The 15,438-nt window shown below is 40.3% G+C and overlaps 1 protein-coding gene across 1 annotated transcript; it reads right to left on the reverse strand.

Annotated features, from left to right (window-relative positions):
- Positions 1–475: 475 nt before the first annotated feature.
- On the reverse strand, positions 476–14,911 carry LOC127418797 (serine/threonine-protein kinase 35-like). Its single transcript, XM_051659627.1, has 3 exons — positions 14,233–14,911; positions 9,641–10,400; positions 476–1,797 (listed from the first exon to the last, which is right to left on the reverse strand). Exons 1-2 carry the CDS (start codon positions 14,750–14,752, stop codon positions 9,682–9,684), a joined length of 1,239 nt encoding a protein of 412 aa, XP_051515587.1. The 5' UTR covers positions 14,753–14,911; the 3' UTR covers positions 476–1,797; positions 9,641–9,681.
- Positions 14,912–15,438: the final 527 nt, after the last annotated feature.

Raw genomic sequence — 15,438 nt, forward strand, 5'->3', positions numbered from 1 at the left:
AATTCAGAATAAAATCACATGACGTGGGCCGCTACATTTTCCTTATGAACTCAAACAGCCCATGTGACATTCCAACAGAACACAAAACATTCCACAATTCAAAGACTTCCAATTTCCCGACTGTGAGACCAAGTACAATGTGAATGTCACATCTATTCTGATGCCTTTTTTGATGTCTCGACTGAAAAGGACAATGTGAAGTTCGTCAGATATATGACAACCAACTTATCACAATAGATTAAAATTAACAGCCAAGTTATTTGATCCCTTACCAAATCATTATTAACACATCGACTGCCAAGTCAACATAGAAAATAACATAAAATATCTGGTTAAACTGCATTAGTACAGAAAATAGTCATAATATTCAAACCTGATCTGAGGGGGCCCGGGTAGCTCAGTGGTAAAAGATGCTGGCTACCACCCCTGGAGTTCGCTAGTTCGCTAGTTCGAATCCCAGGGCGTGCTGAGTGACTCCAGCCAGGTCTCCTAAGCAACCAAACTGGCCCGGTTGCTAGGGAGGGTAGAGTCACATGGGGTAACCTCCTTGTGGTCCCTATAATGTGGTTCGTTCTCAGTGGGGTGCGTGGTGAGTTGAGCATGGTTGCCGCGGTGGATGGCGAGAAGCCTCCTCACGTGCTATGTCTCCACGGCAACGCGCTCAACAAGCCACGTGATAAGATGCGCGGGTTGACGGTCTCAGACGCGGGGGCAACTGGGATTCATCCTCCACCACCCGGACTGAGGCGAATCACTATGCGACCACGAGGACTTAAAAGCACATTGGGAATTGGGCATTCAAAACTGGGAGAAAAAATCTTGTGTGTCTGAAAATTGAACTTCTGAATAGAATGAAACAACTCTATTCACCTGAACTGCAGCTAGGTTACTTGATCTTTTTTCAAACTAATAACTTTTAGAACGCTCACATACAACTTGGAAAATGCTTTGTTTAAAGAATTCTGACGGGTCTTTTAAAACATTAAAAACACAAAACCATGGAAATAAAATACGGTGACATTACAGATAAAACAACATAATTATAAAATCATTCATGAAAATAAAATAATGAAAACCATCTAATCCACTTGCTTTTAGAAAACAAAATAAGGCACAAAGGTTGTTTTTGAAAGAGAGTGCTGTTGCTCGAGTCAGAAACATTCACACCTACGAATACGAGAGACAGGGTCACTATGTACCCAAATATTCACATTATATAGGTCACAGTATGCCTTCATTGTTGCAAACTTTATAGTAATCTTCTTCTAAGGGACATTGTAGGACATTCTAGAACATTCCGAAAAAATTATTTCACTCCTACAACAGTATGTATAGTGTCTAGTAAACCCTTTAGAAAGAAAACGGCAAATATGTAGTTTTCACAGAGGTGCAGACAGGATATGTTTGTTTGAGTACATAGTGCAACATGTCTTTCTAAATCTGCTCTGAAACAACAGCACGCGGTCACACCAGAGAACAAGAGGGACCTAAAGTCATTGTTGGTAAGACTTGAGGATGAAAAGAGGTTTTACATTGTGTTTTATGCCCATTGTGTGTTTGGGGTTCCTTTGGCGGATTCTGTAACAAAATGAATCGGATCCAAAAGTAGAAAAATAGCCTGTTTATAAATATGCCTGCATAGCTTTTCAATGTGATGAGTGAGTAATACAGATAATGAGTCCAGGTCACATCTGCTATTTAGAAGCAATCATGAAATAAAAATTCACAGTTTCAAGATCGGCTGTCCCTTTTTATTTTCCATTTGCGTGTAATTCCGTATTTCACCACTCTGCAAACCTGTAGTGAGACAGCAAAACAGAGAACAATTAGTCAAATGTACATATTCACATTTACTCGTTTCTTTTTGATTGCAAAAGCTTACTGAAAATGACATTTTCGGAAGAAAACTTGAGTGGCGTTTGCCTGCGCAAAACTCGCCACTACGGTGCTAGGGTGGTGTGAGTGGCTGCCAGGTGGTTGCTATGTGGTTACACTATGGGGTTCCTTTTTCACCTATTTTATCATTCAAAGCATGTAATTTGAAAATCAGATCGCTTTGAAAAGTAAAAGCACACCTCAAGCCACGTGATTTCAGGTATCCTTCATCTCTGTAGCACAAACAGTGCGGGACGAGTAATGCACTAAATTTTAATACTTAGGCCAGAAACATACTATACGCAAGTATGCGTATGCAAATGCAAGCACTTGGCCAACACACTGCCAACACACAGTCCGGTTGTGCATGCTTAACGTGTGTTATTGCGTTACTGTGGCAGTAACAAACCTCAGGACTCAAGGGGGCGATAGAGTTACCGTTAAAAATCTGTGCCATTAAACTGGATGTGTTATTATTCAGGTACGTTGACACTCTAAAGAGAAAACTCACAGTACAAGCAAACAGTTCACACTAATGTTCGCAATAGCGGTCCTTGTGACGACATTGAGAATGCAACGCGCACTTGCGCTGTGTTTTGATTTGCGGTCTTGGACATTTTGAAACGCAACTATTCACGAATTCAAGCTTGTGTAACTAGAAGCGTTTGCGTTCACATCCTTGCATATAGTCTGTTTTGGCCTTTAGTGTTTACGGATTGGAACAAACCTATAACCGCAAATATGAGCAATAATAATAGTGATGCTTGCTTATGTGAAAACAAAATAATTCATTTATCTTACAGTCACTGTATCTAATATTGTTGGCAATCAGTGTGCGAAATAACCATACTAGACAGAGTCATACTCAAAGTTTACACTGCAAACTGATGAAATTGATTGTCGAGACCAGCCCCAATAACATCAGGGTGTTGTTGGGCATGAAGCCCGAGTCAGCAGAAAATCAACCAGAGCAGCAAAGCATGCAGAATACTGTGGTAAATTTAACCACACTGTGTTGAAACAACAGCAAAAGCAGAGACTGTGTAACTGAATGTGTGGGTTTGCTTTAAAAAAACCAGGTGTTAACTTGTTCTCATTCAACACACCTGTGAATGTACTATGAGGGAAACAAAATTTATAAGCTATATATTCCATTAAACTGAAGCATCTCTATTAATTAGAGGCAGACCGATATATCGATTTTACCAATTAATCCGTACCGATAGTTGCTTTTTGAAACTATCGGTTAACAGAAAAAATATATGCCGATAGTTACCGATATTTCATTTGAATTTCTTATCAATAAACCTCATCTGGTGAATCTATAGGCTGTAAAAAGCTTCATTTGGTAAATACTCTCATGTAGAGAATTGTAACGGAGCCAAATCTCTGTAATTACATAAGAGTCCCCGGTGTAATTTGGGCTTGTTTACAGTAGAAAGTCCCGCATTATGCACCAAATCTTAATTTCTCTGGTTATTATTGGGATTTTGGTTGCACAAACTGCTTTTGGGATTTTATTAATTTTGCTGCGTCAATGTCGGTGCCCTTTACAGTAAGGAAAGTATAAATGTTTTTATTATTATATAGATCGATTAAAAAAAATAATAACTATCGGCCGATTAATCGGTTAACAGCCTTCTCCACCACCTTAGTTATCGGTATCTGTAAAATCCACTATCAGTTGCCCTTTACTATTAATGCCAATATCTAGAGAGCAGGTTGGCCGATGACTGATATAATGCTGATTTTATGTAATACGAATTAATGATAAAAATAAATATCTGAATTTCAATAAATGCATAAACTATTTACAAGGCTGTCTGTATATTTTGGAAATGACACTACATGGAATGACTACTTCTCTTAATCAGCCAATCGGACACAGGTTGATGCCGATAATCTCAAAATCGTCGTCAGCCTGGCCGATTTATCTATCACCACTTCAACTTGGTTTTATGACAAGTGGTAATAATAGTTCAAGTCTGCAAAAACTTTTACTCCCATCGAGTTTTTTTCCCCCAACTTTAACCACTAACCCAAACCTAAACCCAACCATGATTTAAATGGCAAAATCCCTGCTGTGAGCCAATAAAAATAGAGAATCATCTGGATTTTGAACAAGACTTCTTAAGATATTTTCTTAAGTTTAACCCCTAACTCAAACCATGATTTTAATAGGAAAATAACTTTTGTGTACCACAGAAGAAAGCATCGAGGTTTGGAAGGAGACGAGGGAATCGTATTACAGGTTATTGACATACGTCAGTTGATTGCATAAATAAATATGGAACGAGTTACCAAATTTGTTTAGACGTTTCCTTAAAATAGTGGAGGATAGCTAAAATTTGATGACTGCATTGCACTGATTTGAAATTCTGTTTGTTGATTGGTTGGTCTCTATGGAAATTAACGTCGTACCTTTTCATACGAGCCAAGTCATACAATATCTTACGATTTTCACCATCACGAGTTGTTACAAGACCGTCGTGTTGCACCTTTCTCTATTTTTGGATTGGTTGAATAATCAAGTTACACATTCCTATATTAGTCCTTATGTTTTTGTATTTCATTTCTGTGTTGAATGCCTCGCTTTTTTTTCTAATATGAGGCGCGAGTGTTCGGACAGCTGATGAGTGGATGATTTATCCAGGAGTCATCCGAGCTGTAGATCAATTTCTCCACCTGATCGGATTTCGTCCACAGCCAACCTTGACCGTAAGCACAGGGACAGGGAATCCTATAATACCGTCTGCCCAAAAGCATTCGTTTTTCTAAATTTGACCTGACAACATTTAATATACAGAAATTTAGAGAATAAATACTTTTAAAAAAAACTCAGTTATCCATAACCGAAATGTGCGAATTAGAGACTTTTTTTGGGTCACTTACGAATTGAATGTCGCATTTTACTGTATATTGGATTACTGTTTCTGTCCTAAAAAATTTTTTTATGACTTCATAACATCTTAAACGAATGGGAAATAATACATTTGCCATCACAACGTGAAGTTTGTCGATAGATGAAAAACAGTTTACGAGAAACGGATTGGACGGATTTTGTAGGGTGAATGTTATTTCTGGTTACATAACATGAAAACAATCGTGTCTTACATTACCACCCCACCAATCTTAGAACACAACCCTCCTACCACCCCCACCTTTCCCCAAAGGAGTTTAGTCTCCCCCCAGTTCAACAAGCTTTAATAACATATGTGATCTGACAAGAAATAAAAAATCCTTTCCTTTCAGACTGCAACAACTGGTGCGAATAAAATGTCAAATAAACAAATTTTCCTTCACATATGTGGTACAGAAGCTGTGGTGCTGATCAACACATGTACAGAAACACGCCTACTACATAAAGAACATGCTGTACCATAATACATCTGCCATTTAAACAGCCCTGTGCACTCAATGTCCTACTGTGGGGTTTGCCTTATATAATGCCTATAATCACAAATACAACACAGCCACAACAAGCCAAACTACAGTAATCTGTTTAGATGAAACGCTCCCTTTCATTTTTCTTTTTCAAACAAAGAAATACAACAATAGTTGTAAAAATCACAATAATAATTAAATAATAATAAAGTTTTTTTAGCCTTTTGCATAGGAACAAATCTAATTCACAAACTGTCTTAAGACAGTAGATATGCAAGGGTGAATTTAGAAATGTTGTAATAATATATATAAAAGGAGAAAAGCAAAGCTAAATATTAATATTTAAAAAAAAATGCTAAATACTCAACACATTCAAGTGTAAATTTGTGTCAATAAATAGATTTCGATAAAAATAAAATAAAAGGAAAAACATAACTACAACTCAAACATTACGCCTACTGATTCAGCAATTTCGATACCCTAATAAAAAAATAAAAATAATAAACCCAGCAGAATATTACTAATAATAATTAGTAGTAATATTGATGGTAGGGTGTGGTAGGAGGTGTGTGTTCCAAGATTGGTGGGGTGGTAATGTAAGAAAAACAATGTTCTTGTTATGTAACCAGAAATAATATTCAATATTATTATAATTATTATTATTCAAATTAGAGACAAATTTATTTACATAGTGTCTTCAGAAAGTGTTCGTTTTAAGATATTAAACAAATGTTAAATTATTTTAAATATGACAAACATCAAAGCTATATTCAAATATGAAATATATACCTCAAATATAAAAAAAAGAAAGAAAAAAAGGGGGGGCCTGGGTTGCTCAGCAAGTAAAGACGCTGACTACCACCCCTGGAGTCGCAAGTTCGAATCCAGGGTGTGCTGAGTGACTCCAGCCAGGTCTCCTAAGCAACCAAATTGGCCCGGTTGCTAGGGAGGGTAGAGTCACATGGGGTAACCTCCTCGTGGTCACTATAATGTGGTTCTCGCTCTCGGTGGGGCACGTGGTAAGTTGTGCATGGATGCCGCGGAGAATAGTGTGAAGCCTCCACACGCGCTATGTCTCCGTGGTAACGCGCTCAACAAGCCACGTGATAAAATGCGCGAATTGATGGTCTCAGATGAGGAGGCAACTGAGATTCGGCTTCGCCACCCAGATTCAGGGTAGTCACTATGCCACCACGAGGACTTAGAGCGCACTGGGAATTCCAAATTGGGGAGAAAAGTCTGAGTTACATTGAGGCACTTACAAATGCTGTCGATTGAGCAAACTTGTATTGAACCCGGAATATTCCTTTAAAGTTTAAATATTACTGATTCAGCGAATCAACGAAAGAGCACAGCAGAATATAATAATTACTGTTATTATCATTATTGTAAATAGGAACAAATGTATTTACATAACATCTTAAAGCGTCTTAAGAAAGCGTCATTTTCAAGTTAAATAATTTTTTTCAATCATTTTAGACAGGAAAAAAATATCATAGCCAGAATAATGAACCAGGCAGTATATGCAGTAGCAAAAGGTAGCTCAAAGAGAGGCCACAGACACCTCACTGTCTCGCAGACTGCCACAGAGAGGGGTGGAGGTAGGGAGGGTGGATTTGGGTGGGGGGGCTTTTGTTTGTAACTGCAATGGGCTTCTTGTCACTGGTGAGCTGATTATCTGTGGACATGGAAAATGTGCTGGTGTCAATACGTCAGAGTACCCCCTAAAATACCCCCCTATAAACACCCAGACTTGGGTCTCCCAGGACTTTCTCGCTTTGATGGATGGCTGCTTCCATTCAGGACATGTGGTGTGGTGGGTGGGGGGGGGTGTTGGGTCCTGGCGTGTTGCATAACTGTTCTATATACTCACAGCTCACTGAAGGAATGAGGCCATAAACCCTTGATGCATGAGTCACGTTCACATCCATTCCTACCCATGCACACTGGATTGTAACATATTGCAATGATGGTCAACCACAGGTTTTCTTCATATAGAGAATATGGCTGGGTATTATCGAATATTCACTATATATTTTTGACAATTTTTCAGCGCTATAAAATTAAGCACCATTATATATCTGAGTATTATACTGATTTTAATGTGTTTTTTATCTGACCATTAAGCTTCCGAAAGAGCACGTCATTAGACTAATTTCGCGATCTTTCTTAGTCTCATGACTCACGAGCTGAGGTTAGGGTATACTTTGTTTTTCCGTGTGCCATTCCATCTTGCACAGCCTTTCAAAGTATACTCGACCGCAAGCCTGTATGGATGCATTCGCATTACGACTGCTTTGTGATGCTCTTTAGGATAGTCAACGGCAGGCACATGCGCAGATGACGCATACAGACCAGGACCGTATGGGTGTCCAGAAATATTGGGTTGCATGCAGACAGTATGCACCAACTGTGTGCATGACTAAATGTTTGTCAAGCGCACCGTGCACTTTTAGTTCTCACATTTAACAATTTGAATGTACTTGGCAACAATGAGTACTTGGTTCCTCTGACTGAAAAATTTGGATAGAAAAAGCGAACAAATATAGAAATATCGCAACCTATAACATATACTGTCAAAAGACTAAAAATATTGAAGAATAGCGTATTTTTAAGCTATGCTGCCCAGCACTAATAAGGAAGAAAGACTAATGTTTGCCTTTCAGTGGAGATGCGTGCTAACCTTTAGCTCTCAAAAAACAAAGTCACTGTTTTAGAATAACTCATGCAATCATATGTTCTAGCCTTGGGACACAAAAAACAGAGTTTTGATTAAAATAGTGCTATTAAGTGGGTTCGAAAATGCAATTTAATTTCCTCTGGCCTTCTCAATTGAACTTCATCCAATACAAAATCCTTAAAAGAATGCAATAAACTTTGAGGATATTGCCCCAACAGAACACTGTTCCAGCTGCTGTGAAGTGATGAGGGAAAAAGTATTACTGCCATTGTTCTATAACTTTTGACTCTTACCCACAACATGGAGCACCTGGGAGTGTGTTGTGTATTAAACTTTGATGCTATCACCTCAGGCGTTTGCAACCTGCTGCTTAAAAGGTGTCAGATCTTGTTAATCAAATGACTAATAAAAGGAGCTCAGGGTGTGGTATGGGTTAATAAAAACCAAACAAGCCAGTGAGAAGGGCGATTGATAGGGACAGGCAGCCGTGCAGGGTACATGTTGCCCCACAGGCCATCTACGCTGATTTAATTAGAGAAATACAAAGCAGCAAGATGGATGAGAAATTATTGAATAGACAAAGAACTCTGGAAGTAAACAGGTGAAATTACTGCCAGCACGTATGGCCTAGCTTACGTAATTAAGGTCAATTTGGCACATGAGTGGTTTTTAAGACATAAAATAAATGTACGTAACTGTCAGTTATGTGAACACTGCCAATACCCAAATGTTGAATAACCTTCCAGGCACCCAAGAGGTCTTTGTGTTGATACACAAGTATATTTATTGGTTTCAGAGGTGGAGCGTGTAATTTCTACAGAACTGCAAAAAATAGTTACTCATTTTCAAACAGATTTGCCAAACACTGCCCCACCCCACTGGTCCAACAAACAGATAGTCTCGCCCCAAACTCACATGATTGGTTGAGCCAGTGTTGCTATGTTGGACTGGTCGGAATGCTAAAACAAACAGGGCAATGTTTTGATAGCACCACAGAGCCAAAGTGTTTACACTTTTTCCTTTGTTATACTTTCGCCGTTACGTCTCGCCTGAATCATTCTCGTATGGACGCTTTTTCCCTATGCGCACTATGACTGCTTTGTGACAATCCTTAGTACAGTTAACGTCAGGGGCACATGCAGACAACGTGCACAGATGCGGACTGTCCGCATGTCTAGAAAAACTGGGATGCACATGGACATTACACTCGTACTTTGATGATGATGATGAAATTTGTGTCAGGCGCACTGTGCGCAAGACGTAGTGGCACGCGGACAACCAAAGTACACTTTTGGCCTTTACTTATAGATGACTCTTCATATTAAGCTGGGATATGAGAAAGTATTTTAACATCAAAGCATTACTAACTTCAACTTTAGGGTGCTTACACACTAGGGAAAGTGCAGATGGATAGGAATGCGTAAGCTCTGTTTGGAGGGTGTGGCAAGAGCGTTGTCAGTTTCAATGCAAGCAGTCATTTCTGATTTCTGAAAGCACAAATGGACTCACCTCTCAGAAATTTCAATTGACCCTATGTCAGAATGTGTTGAGACAAAAGTTCAAAAGGGGAGCGTTGCTATTGCAAACCCTTGTGTTTTCTCTCTCGACGCTTCTGATGCACAAATCAATACAGGAGCGTAAACTCTAGTGTGTTGCCACACTTAGACAGAAGTTGCACAAAACAGAATCACGAGTACCCACCTGAAAAAAGTTGCATGCTTGTTTTGGCCTATCGGGTCAGCTTACGCCGCACATGTGACTTGGTCCATTCTAACTTCCAACTGAAATGCGTCAGGTCGGTCCTGCGGGTTTACTGCTAGCATGTCCTGGAGGAGTCGCTTAACGCCCTCTGACATGATGCTACGAGTCTTCTGCGGGATGTGCAGAACCATCTTCGGATTCTCCAACAAGGCTTCGCCAACTGGGACAATCTCGCTCCCCTGTCGAATGTATGTGCCAAGGAGCTCGCGCTTGGACTCAGCGTCAATAAACGTGATCCTCTCGATCATGGCCCAGATTATGATCCCAAGTGCAAAAATGTCCGCCTTGGCAGTGTAGTGGCCCTCCCAAACCTCTGGAGCCATGTAGAAGTCTGAGCCGCATGCTGACGAAAGCCAGAATTTGTTTACGTTCACAGTATTTCTGTTTACCTGATCGTCGCCTTCGTTCTCTATGCAGCTGAGTCCTGCACATACCTTGCTGAGGCCAAAGTCTGCGACCTTGATTACTGGGCTTCCTGAATTCTGTGAGATGAGAATGTTGTCTGGTTTTAGGTCCCGGTGGACAATGTTGTTCTTGTGAAGGAAGGCTACAGCGCTGGTCAACTGCTTCATGAAACTCCGGTTGGTCCGCGGGTCAGGTCGCCGGGAGAGAATGTACTGGTTGAGGTCTCCACCATCACAGAACTCCATTACAAACCAAAGATAACACGGTTCCTCTGGGTAACCCAAGATACGCTCACCTGTAAAGATAGTGGATTGCATCAGTAACTGCAATTGCAGTGGCTTAAGTTGGAAAGATCTCAAAGTCAACATGAAACAATATTCGCAAGCATTTTTACTTCCATAATGTGGATTTCCAAGTGAAACAGGATATTCAATGAGAAATAACGCAGTACGAGACTTGATTTTATCCATCAGGAATGGATCAGATCATCAAAACTGGGTGTTCCTGGAGCATTACAATGAAAGATCATTAAAAAATTTTTTTTGGAATAACGCACACTGAAGAATCACTGACAATAACACTAGTAATGTGTATTAAGAAAATAAAAGGTCAATTTCACGTCAACTTTAATGAGCATCTCTCACTGTTGGAGCTCATGGCTTTCAAAATGTAAACATCAAATTTAAAATATATTAAAACATATCTGAGATCAACAATGAGCTCCTAGTGGCCTCCTTTTATCAGGAAAAGTTCATATACACTCCATCTAGCTTTTGGGATTATTGTAAACCACTTTTTAGTGTTGGCAAAGCAAACCTAATCCATTTTCAACAAAATGTTCATTGAGCCATTTTTGCTGAGTCAGGCGTAACTTTTCTACACTGAATGCTTCTGGTCTTTAACTGATAAGCCACCATCTCTGACTCATTTGCAAACAGAGGCAGTTCTGTTTGATTCTGTGCTGTCTTGTTCAAACTTTGGCAGCTTTACTGTTCATAACCAAAGTCTTAAACAAAGTGTTACTTGAGCTAGAACTAAAGTGTTGTTTTAGCCAACTCAGAAAGGCTAGCAAAACACCAATCGGCCTATAGCTCAGCACAGATTTCCGTAGAGCAGCACGTTTGGACTCCTTCCAAAAAGCACTGTACATGTTTAAGAGCTGATAATCTGTCTGTGTTCTGCAATAACTAGCCCAGATTAACTTGAGGAAATAAGGGTTGGAAAATGTATTAAGAATAAACAGACAGATCAGCAGGACTCAGAACTGTGGAAGTGCCCTAAGAACTTCCAAATCCTTGGGAATATATTTCCCCCATATTTTCGAAAACACATGTAGGTCATCACATGAAGTAAGGTGCGATTAGTCAAACTTGCCACTTTGACCTATTCAAATGGTGTTTAAATGACATTATAAACAGATACTTTAACTGTATAACACTTTTGTCTATGCAACATTTGGTCTTTCACTACAGGTACATCCGGGTGCATACTGTACGATTTTTAAGATCCTTTACAATTGTTGCTTGTCAGATTGTACAATACGATCCCAATGGGATCTTGGCTAAATGTCATGGCACAATATGCAACATTATGTCAGATTGAGCATGCACATCGTGGCCAAGACAATCATCCCGATTGACAGCACTGATTGGGTGTTTTACTACGCCTGGCCTTCACAGGAGTAGTCACACTGCATAACTGTGATGCAAAATTTCTGACACTGCCAGAACTTCGTCTGAGGCTAAAGCCCAAATATACTTTGGTTAGATGTGAACGCTAGGTGTCTACCTACAAGATGAGTGATGCAAATTTTGTCATCAGCAGACTGCTCGAGCACTGAACACATGCACCTGATTTTTCTAACCGCACGTACTCTGAACACGCAGTATGCGTATGCACCTGGAATTATTTGCACTAATTAGTAGGGGTGTAACGATCCATCGATCAAATAAGCAATGATGCGATGTCACTGATGCAACGCGTAACCATCAGTGTATATTATTTCAAGACGCACGTTTATTTTGACACTCTAATGTCAGCCAGGTCCGTACGCATACCATCAGGATGTCCCAAAGTGTATACTGGATTTGCACTTTTCAAAGACCTCAATAAAATATTCCAGTTATATTTTGGTTGCATTTGTGAGATAAAAAAAATTATTGATTGTGTAAAATAGGCATGTTGTAATATCGATCACAGGCCCCTGAATCAGATTGAATCTAAATCATATCGCCAAACATTGGATCGCTAGCCAAGAGAATCGGTATAAGATTGTATTGTGGTGATACTTGTGATTTACATCCCTACTAATTAGTGGGTCCAAAAGGTGGCAACACTCCCAGTTGAGTCGTTGCTGTCACAAAGAATCGCTAGATGATGTAATTGCTGCTAAACAACAGGAGACGGAGTAAACAACAACAGTGGATGTTCAAGTAAACAATGCGTGTGTGGGGAGGTCAGGAGATACCTGCATTTGTATAACTCGAGTCTGAAGGAATACAAACACGTTTTTATGGGTCTAATCTCCTGGTGAGAAATAGTTAAGTATCTCACACCAGTCGTAGCGTGCATGTGCCAAACGCCTTTGTATGCTTGCATGGCCAAATGAAGTATACTTTGAAAGGCTGAGCGTTTGACTGTACGCAGACGCTAAGCGTTGGCGTCAAAACCAAAGTATAGTTTGGGCTTAAGTCTAAGATCAGTAAGGGGGGCCTGGGTAGCTCAGCAAGTCTTGACGATGACTACTATCCATGGAGTCACGAGTTCGAATCCAGGGTGTGCTGAGTGACTCCAGCCAGGTCTCCTAAGCAGCCAAATTGGCCCGGTGGCTAGGGAGGGTAGAGTCACATGGGGTAACCTGCTCGCGGTCGCGATTAGTGGTTCTCGCTCTCAATGCGGCGCGTGGTAAGTTGTGTGTGGATCGCGGAGAGTAGCATGAGCCTCCACATGCTGTGAATCTCCGCGGTGTCATGCACAACGAGCCACGAGCCAAACTGGGAGAAAAGGAGATAAAAAAAATTTTAAAAAAAAGAGTCGGCCATCGGTGAACATGTCACACTATCCGATCAAAGACTGCAGATTTTGCCCTACGAGAAGAGAAATCTTTTACGATCCCTGAAATTTGTCGCAGACTGCAAAATCGTACGGCTTAAGTGTGTTTGGTAAAATCACTGAAACGCACGTCCTCTTGTGGCTTATTGGTTTATTAACTGACCTACTCATTACAGGTCACAAACCGACTGAACTCAAATCTAATCAATACATATATGGCTAAACATATACCTGCAGAATAACATTAAATACATAAATAATTTGCAAAAAAAATTTGTTTTATTCGTCTCTGTCCTAAAAACAAAGTCCTGTAAATCAGGAGGATTATTTTTTCCTTTGTGGAAGAGGCCACTGAATGGTGACACTTACATAACACCAGATAGAGCAACTGCTCAGCACAACCACATATGGCACTCACACTTCAACATACTTTACACCAACACACAACTCTAGGCCAAGCACACACAAACCTAAAATGTCACTAAAAGCCATTGGACAATATTATATGTCATTTGCACCGTGATGGTCACTCGCACTTTATTCCTAATTTATACCTAATTATAAATATGCATTTGTACCATAACTTTAAATACTATATTGCGGTATCCACTTCTAATTGCATGCACATATGACCAAAGCAGACAAGCAGAAGTGTTGAGGCAAGTGGCCTATCTGGGAGTGAAGGGGTTAATGTATAATGGGACAGGAACATGATGTTCTCTCACGCACAGGCTGGCTTCTGTCTTCCTACTTAGAAAAGCTAATATGCATGGGTTTTAATACAGTTGCATGCATGTTAGTGTTATAAACACTATAAGTGTGCAATATAAATCCCTTTAACTTACTATGCACATTTCCTTTGGATAACAAAGCAAAACAATCTGACAAGTTTGCCCTATTTGTATTGACATGATCCTTTATTAAAATAAAAACTCAACTAATCAGCATTTAATTTAGACGTAATTATACAATGCATTTTCGGATTATTTTAGGTTACACTGCAAACTGCTTTCCAATTGTTTCTGATCACTTGTATTGATCAGCCACTTACTGTCAGTCTAAACAAAGTCATTTACCTTTCAATGAAGTTTCCACTAATCTCAAATACTGTCTGGATCGCTTGTTCCCGTGGCTCATTTTCTGCGCCATTCCGTTTCTTTGCAGCACACACTCTTCGAGTTGCACCACATTTTCGTGTTTCTTCTCGAGGCTCGCCAGGGCCCAGAACTCCGCCAGCGCCAGTTCCACTTTCTCGGGCGCGTCGCAGCGGAGCTTCTTCACGGCCACCCGTGCGCCTGACCTCCGGGCGATGGCCTCGTACACCACGCCGTAGCTCCCGCGACCCACCTCCCGTATCAAACTGTACCGGGGCGCCTTGAAGTGCGTCGCAGGTTCGAGGTTGGCGTTCTTGAGGAAGCCCGTGGAGAAACATTGTTCTTCCTCCATGGGCTCATCTTCGTCATCGTTGTTCTCCACGGGCAGCGGGCGCAGAACTTTATTGACATCCCGCCTCAGGTTCGCGTTGGGCGGCTTGGCTCTCTTGCAGCCCCGCCGGTAGCTCGTTATTCTCCCCTGTGTCGCTTTGCGCAGTTCCATGAGTTTTTACCCCCTGTGTGAACATATGTTTCTGGGTAATACTCGTATTTTTCATAACGTCCCTATTTAGGGAACTGCGGGCTGTCAGTGGTCGTTTTGGTGGGGAAAAATCAACGGTTTGTTTGGATGTTTTAAATCACTTCGTCGCCATCGAAGTCTGTGGAATATAAACAATATTAACATCATTAACAACAGCAGAAGCGAGAGGGGGCGTGGCTTTCACGGACTGTTCCATTTCATTCAAAAGGTCAGGTGTGCGTGTGTTTTAAAGATTACATATTTCAAAAGTTTTCTGCGTTCAGAGGTCAATTTTAATTAATTTAATTAAAAAAAATATATTTGAATTATATGTTAAAATATGATTTAATAAAATGTTTAAAAAAAAACTGGCGCTTATAATAGTACTGTTGTACGACGACACCTAATAGAACCTCAGACAATTTAGACAAATATACGTTAATGGAAAAATCCAATGCTTATCATACACAATGTTTTTATGTTTTACACGTTGACCGTCTTACGCTTTTTTCTTACGGTTGCTGGGTGGGTTGTTAAGTGCGCTGGTCGTTCCCTAGGCAACATTAACTTAAACGTGAGAGGAGGTGGACACGTGCGGTGCTGCGTGTACCCGCAGCCACGCGCAAACTGGCTATGACGTCATCACAGAGATGTGCAAATATGTGTCA

The sequence above is a fragment of the Myxocyprinus asiaticus genome, chromosome 28 (genome assembly GCF_019703515.2).
Source record: "Myxocyprinus asiaticus isolate MX2 ecotype Aquarium Trade chromosome 28, UBuf_Myxa_2, whole genome shotgun sequence".
Classification (NCBI taxonomy): domain Eukaryota; kingdom Metazoa; phylum Chordata; class Actinopteri; order Cypriniformes; family Catostomidae; genus Myxocyprinus; species Myxocyprinus asiaticus.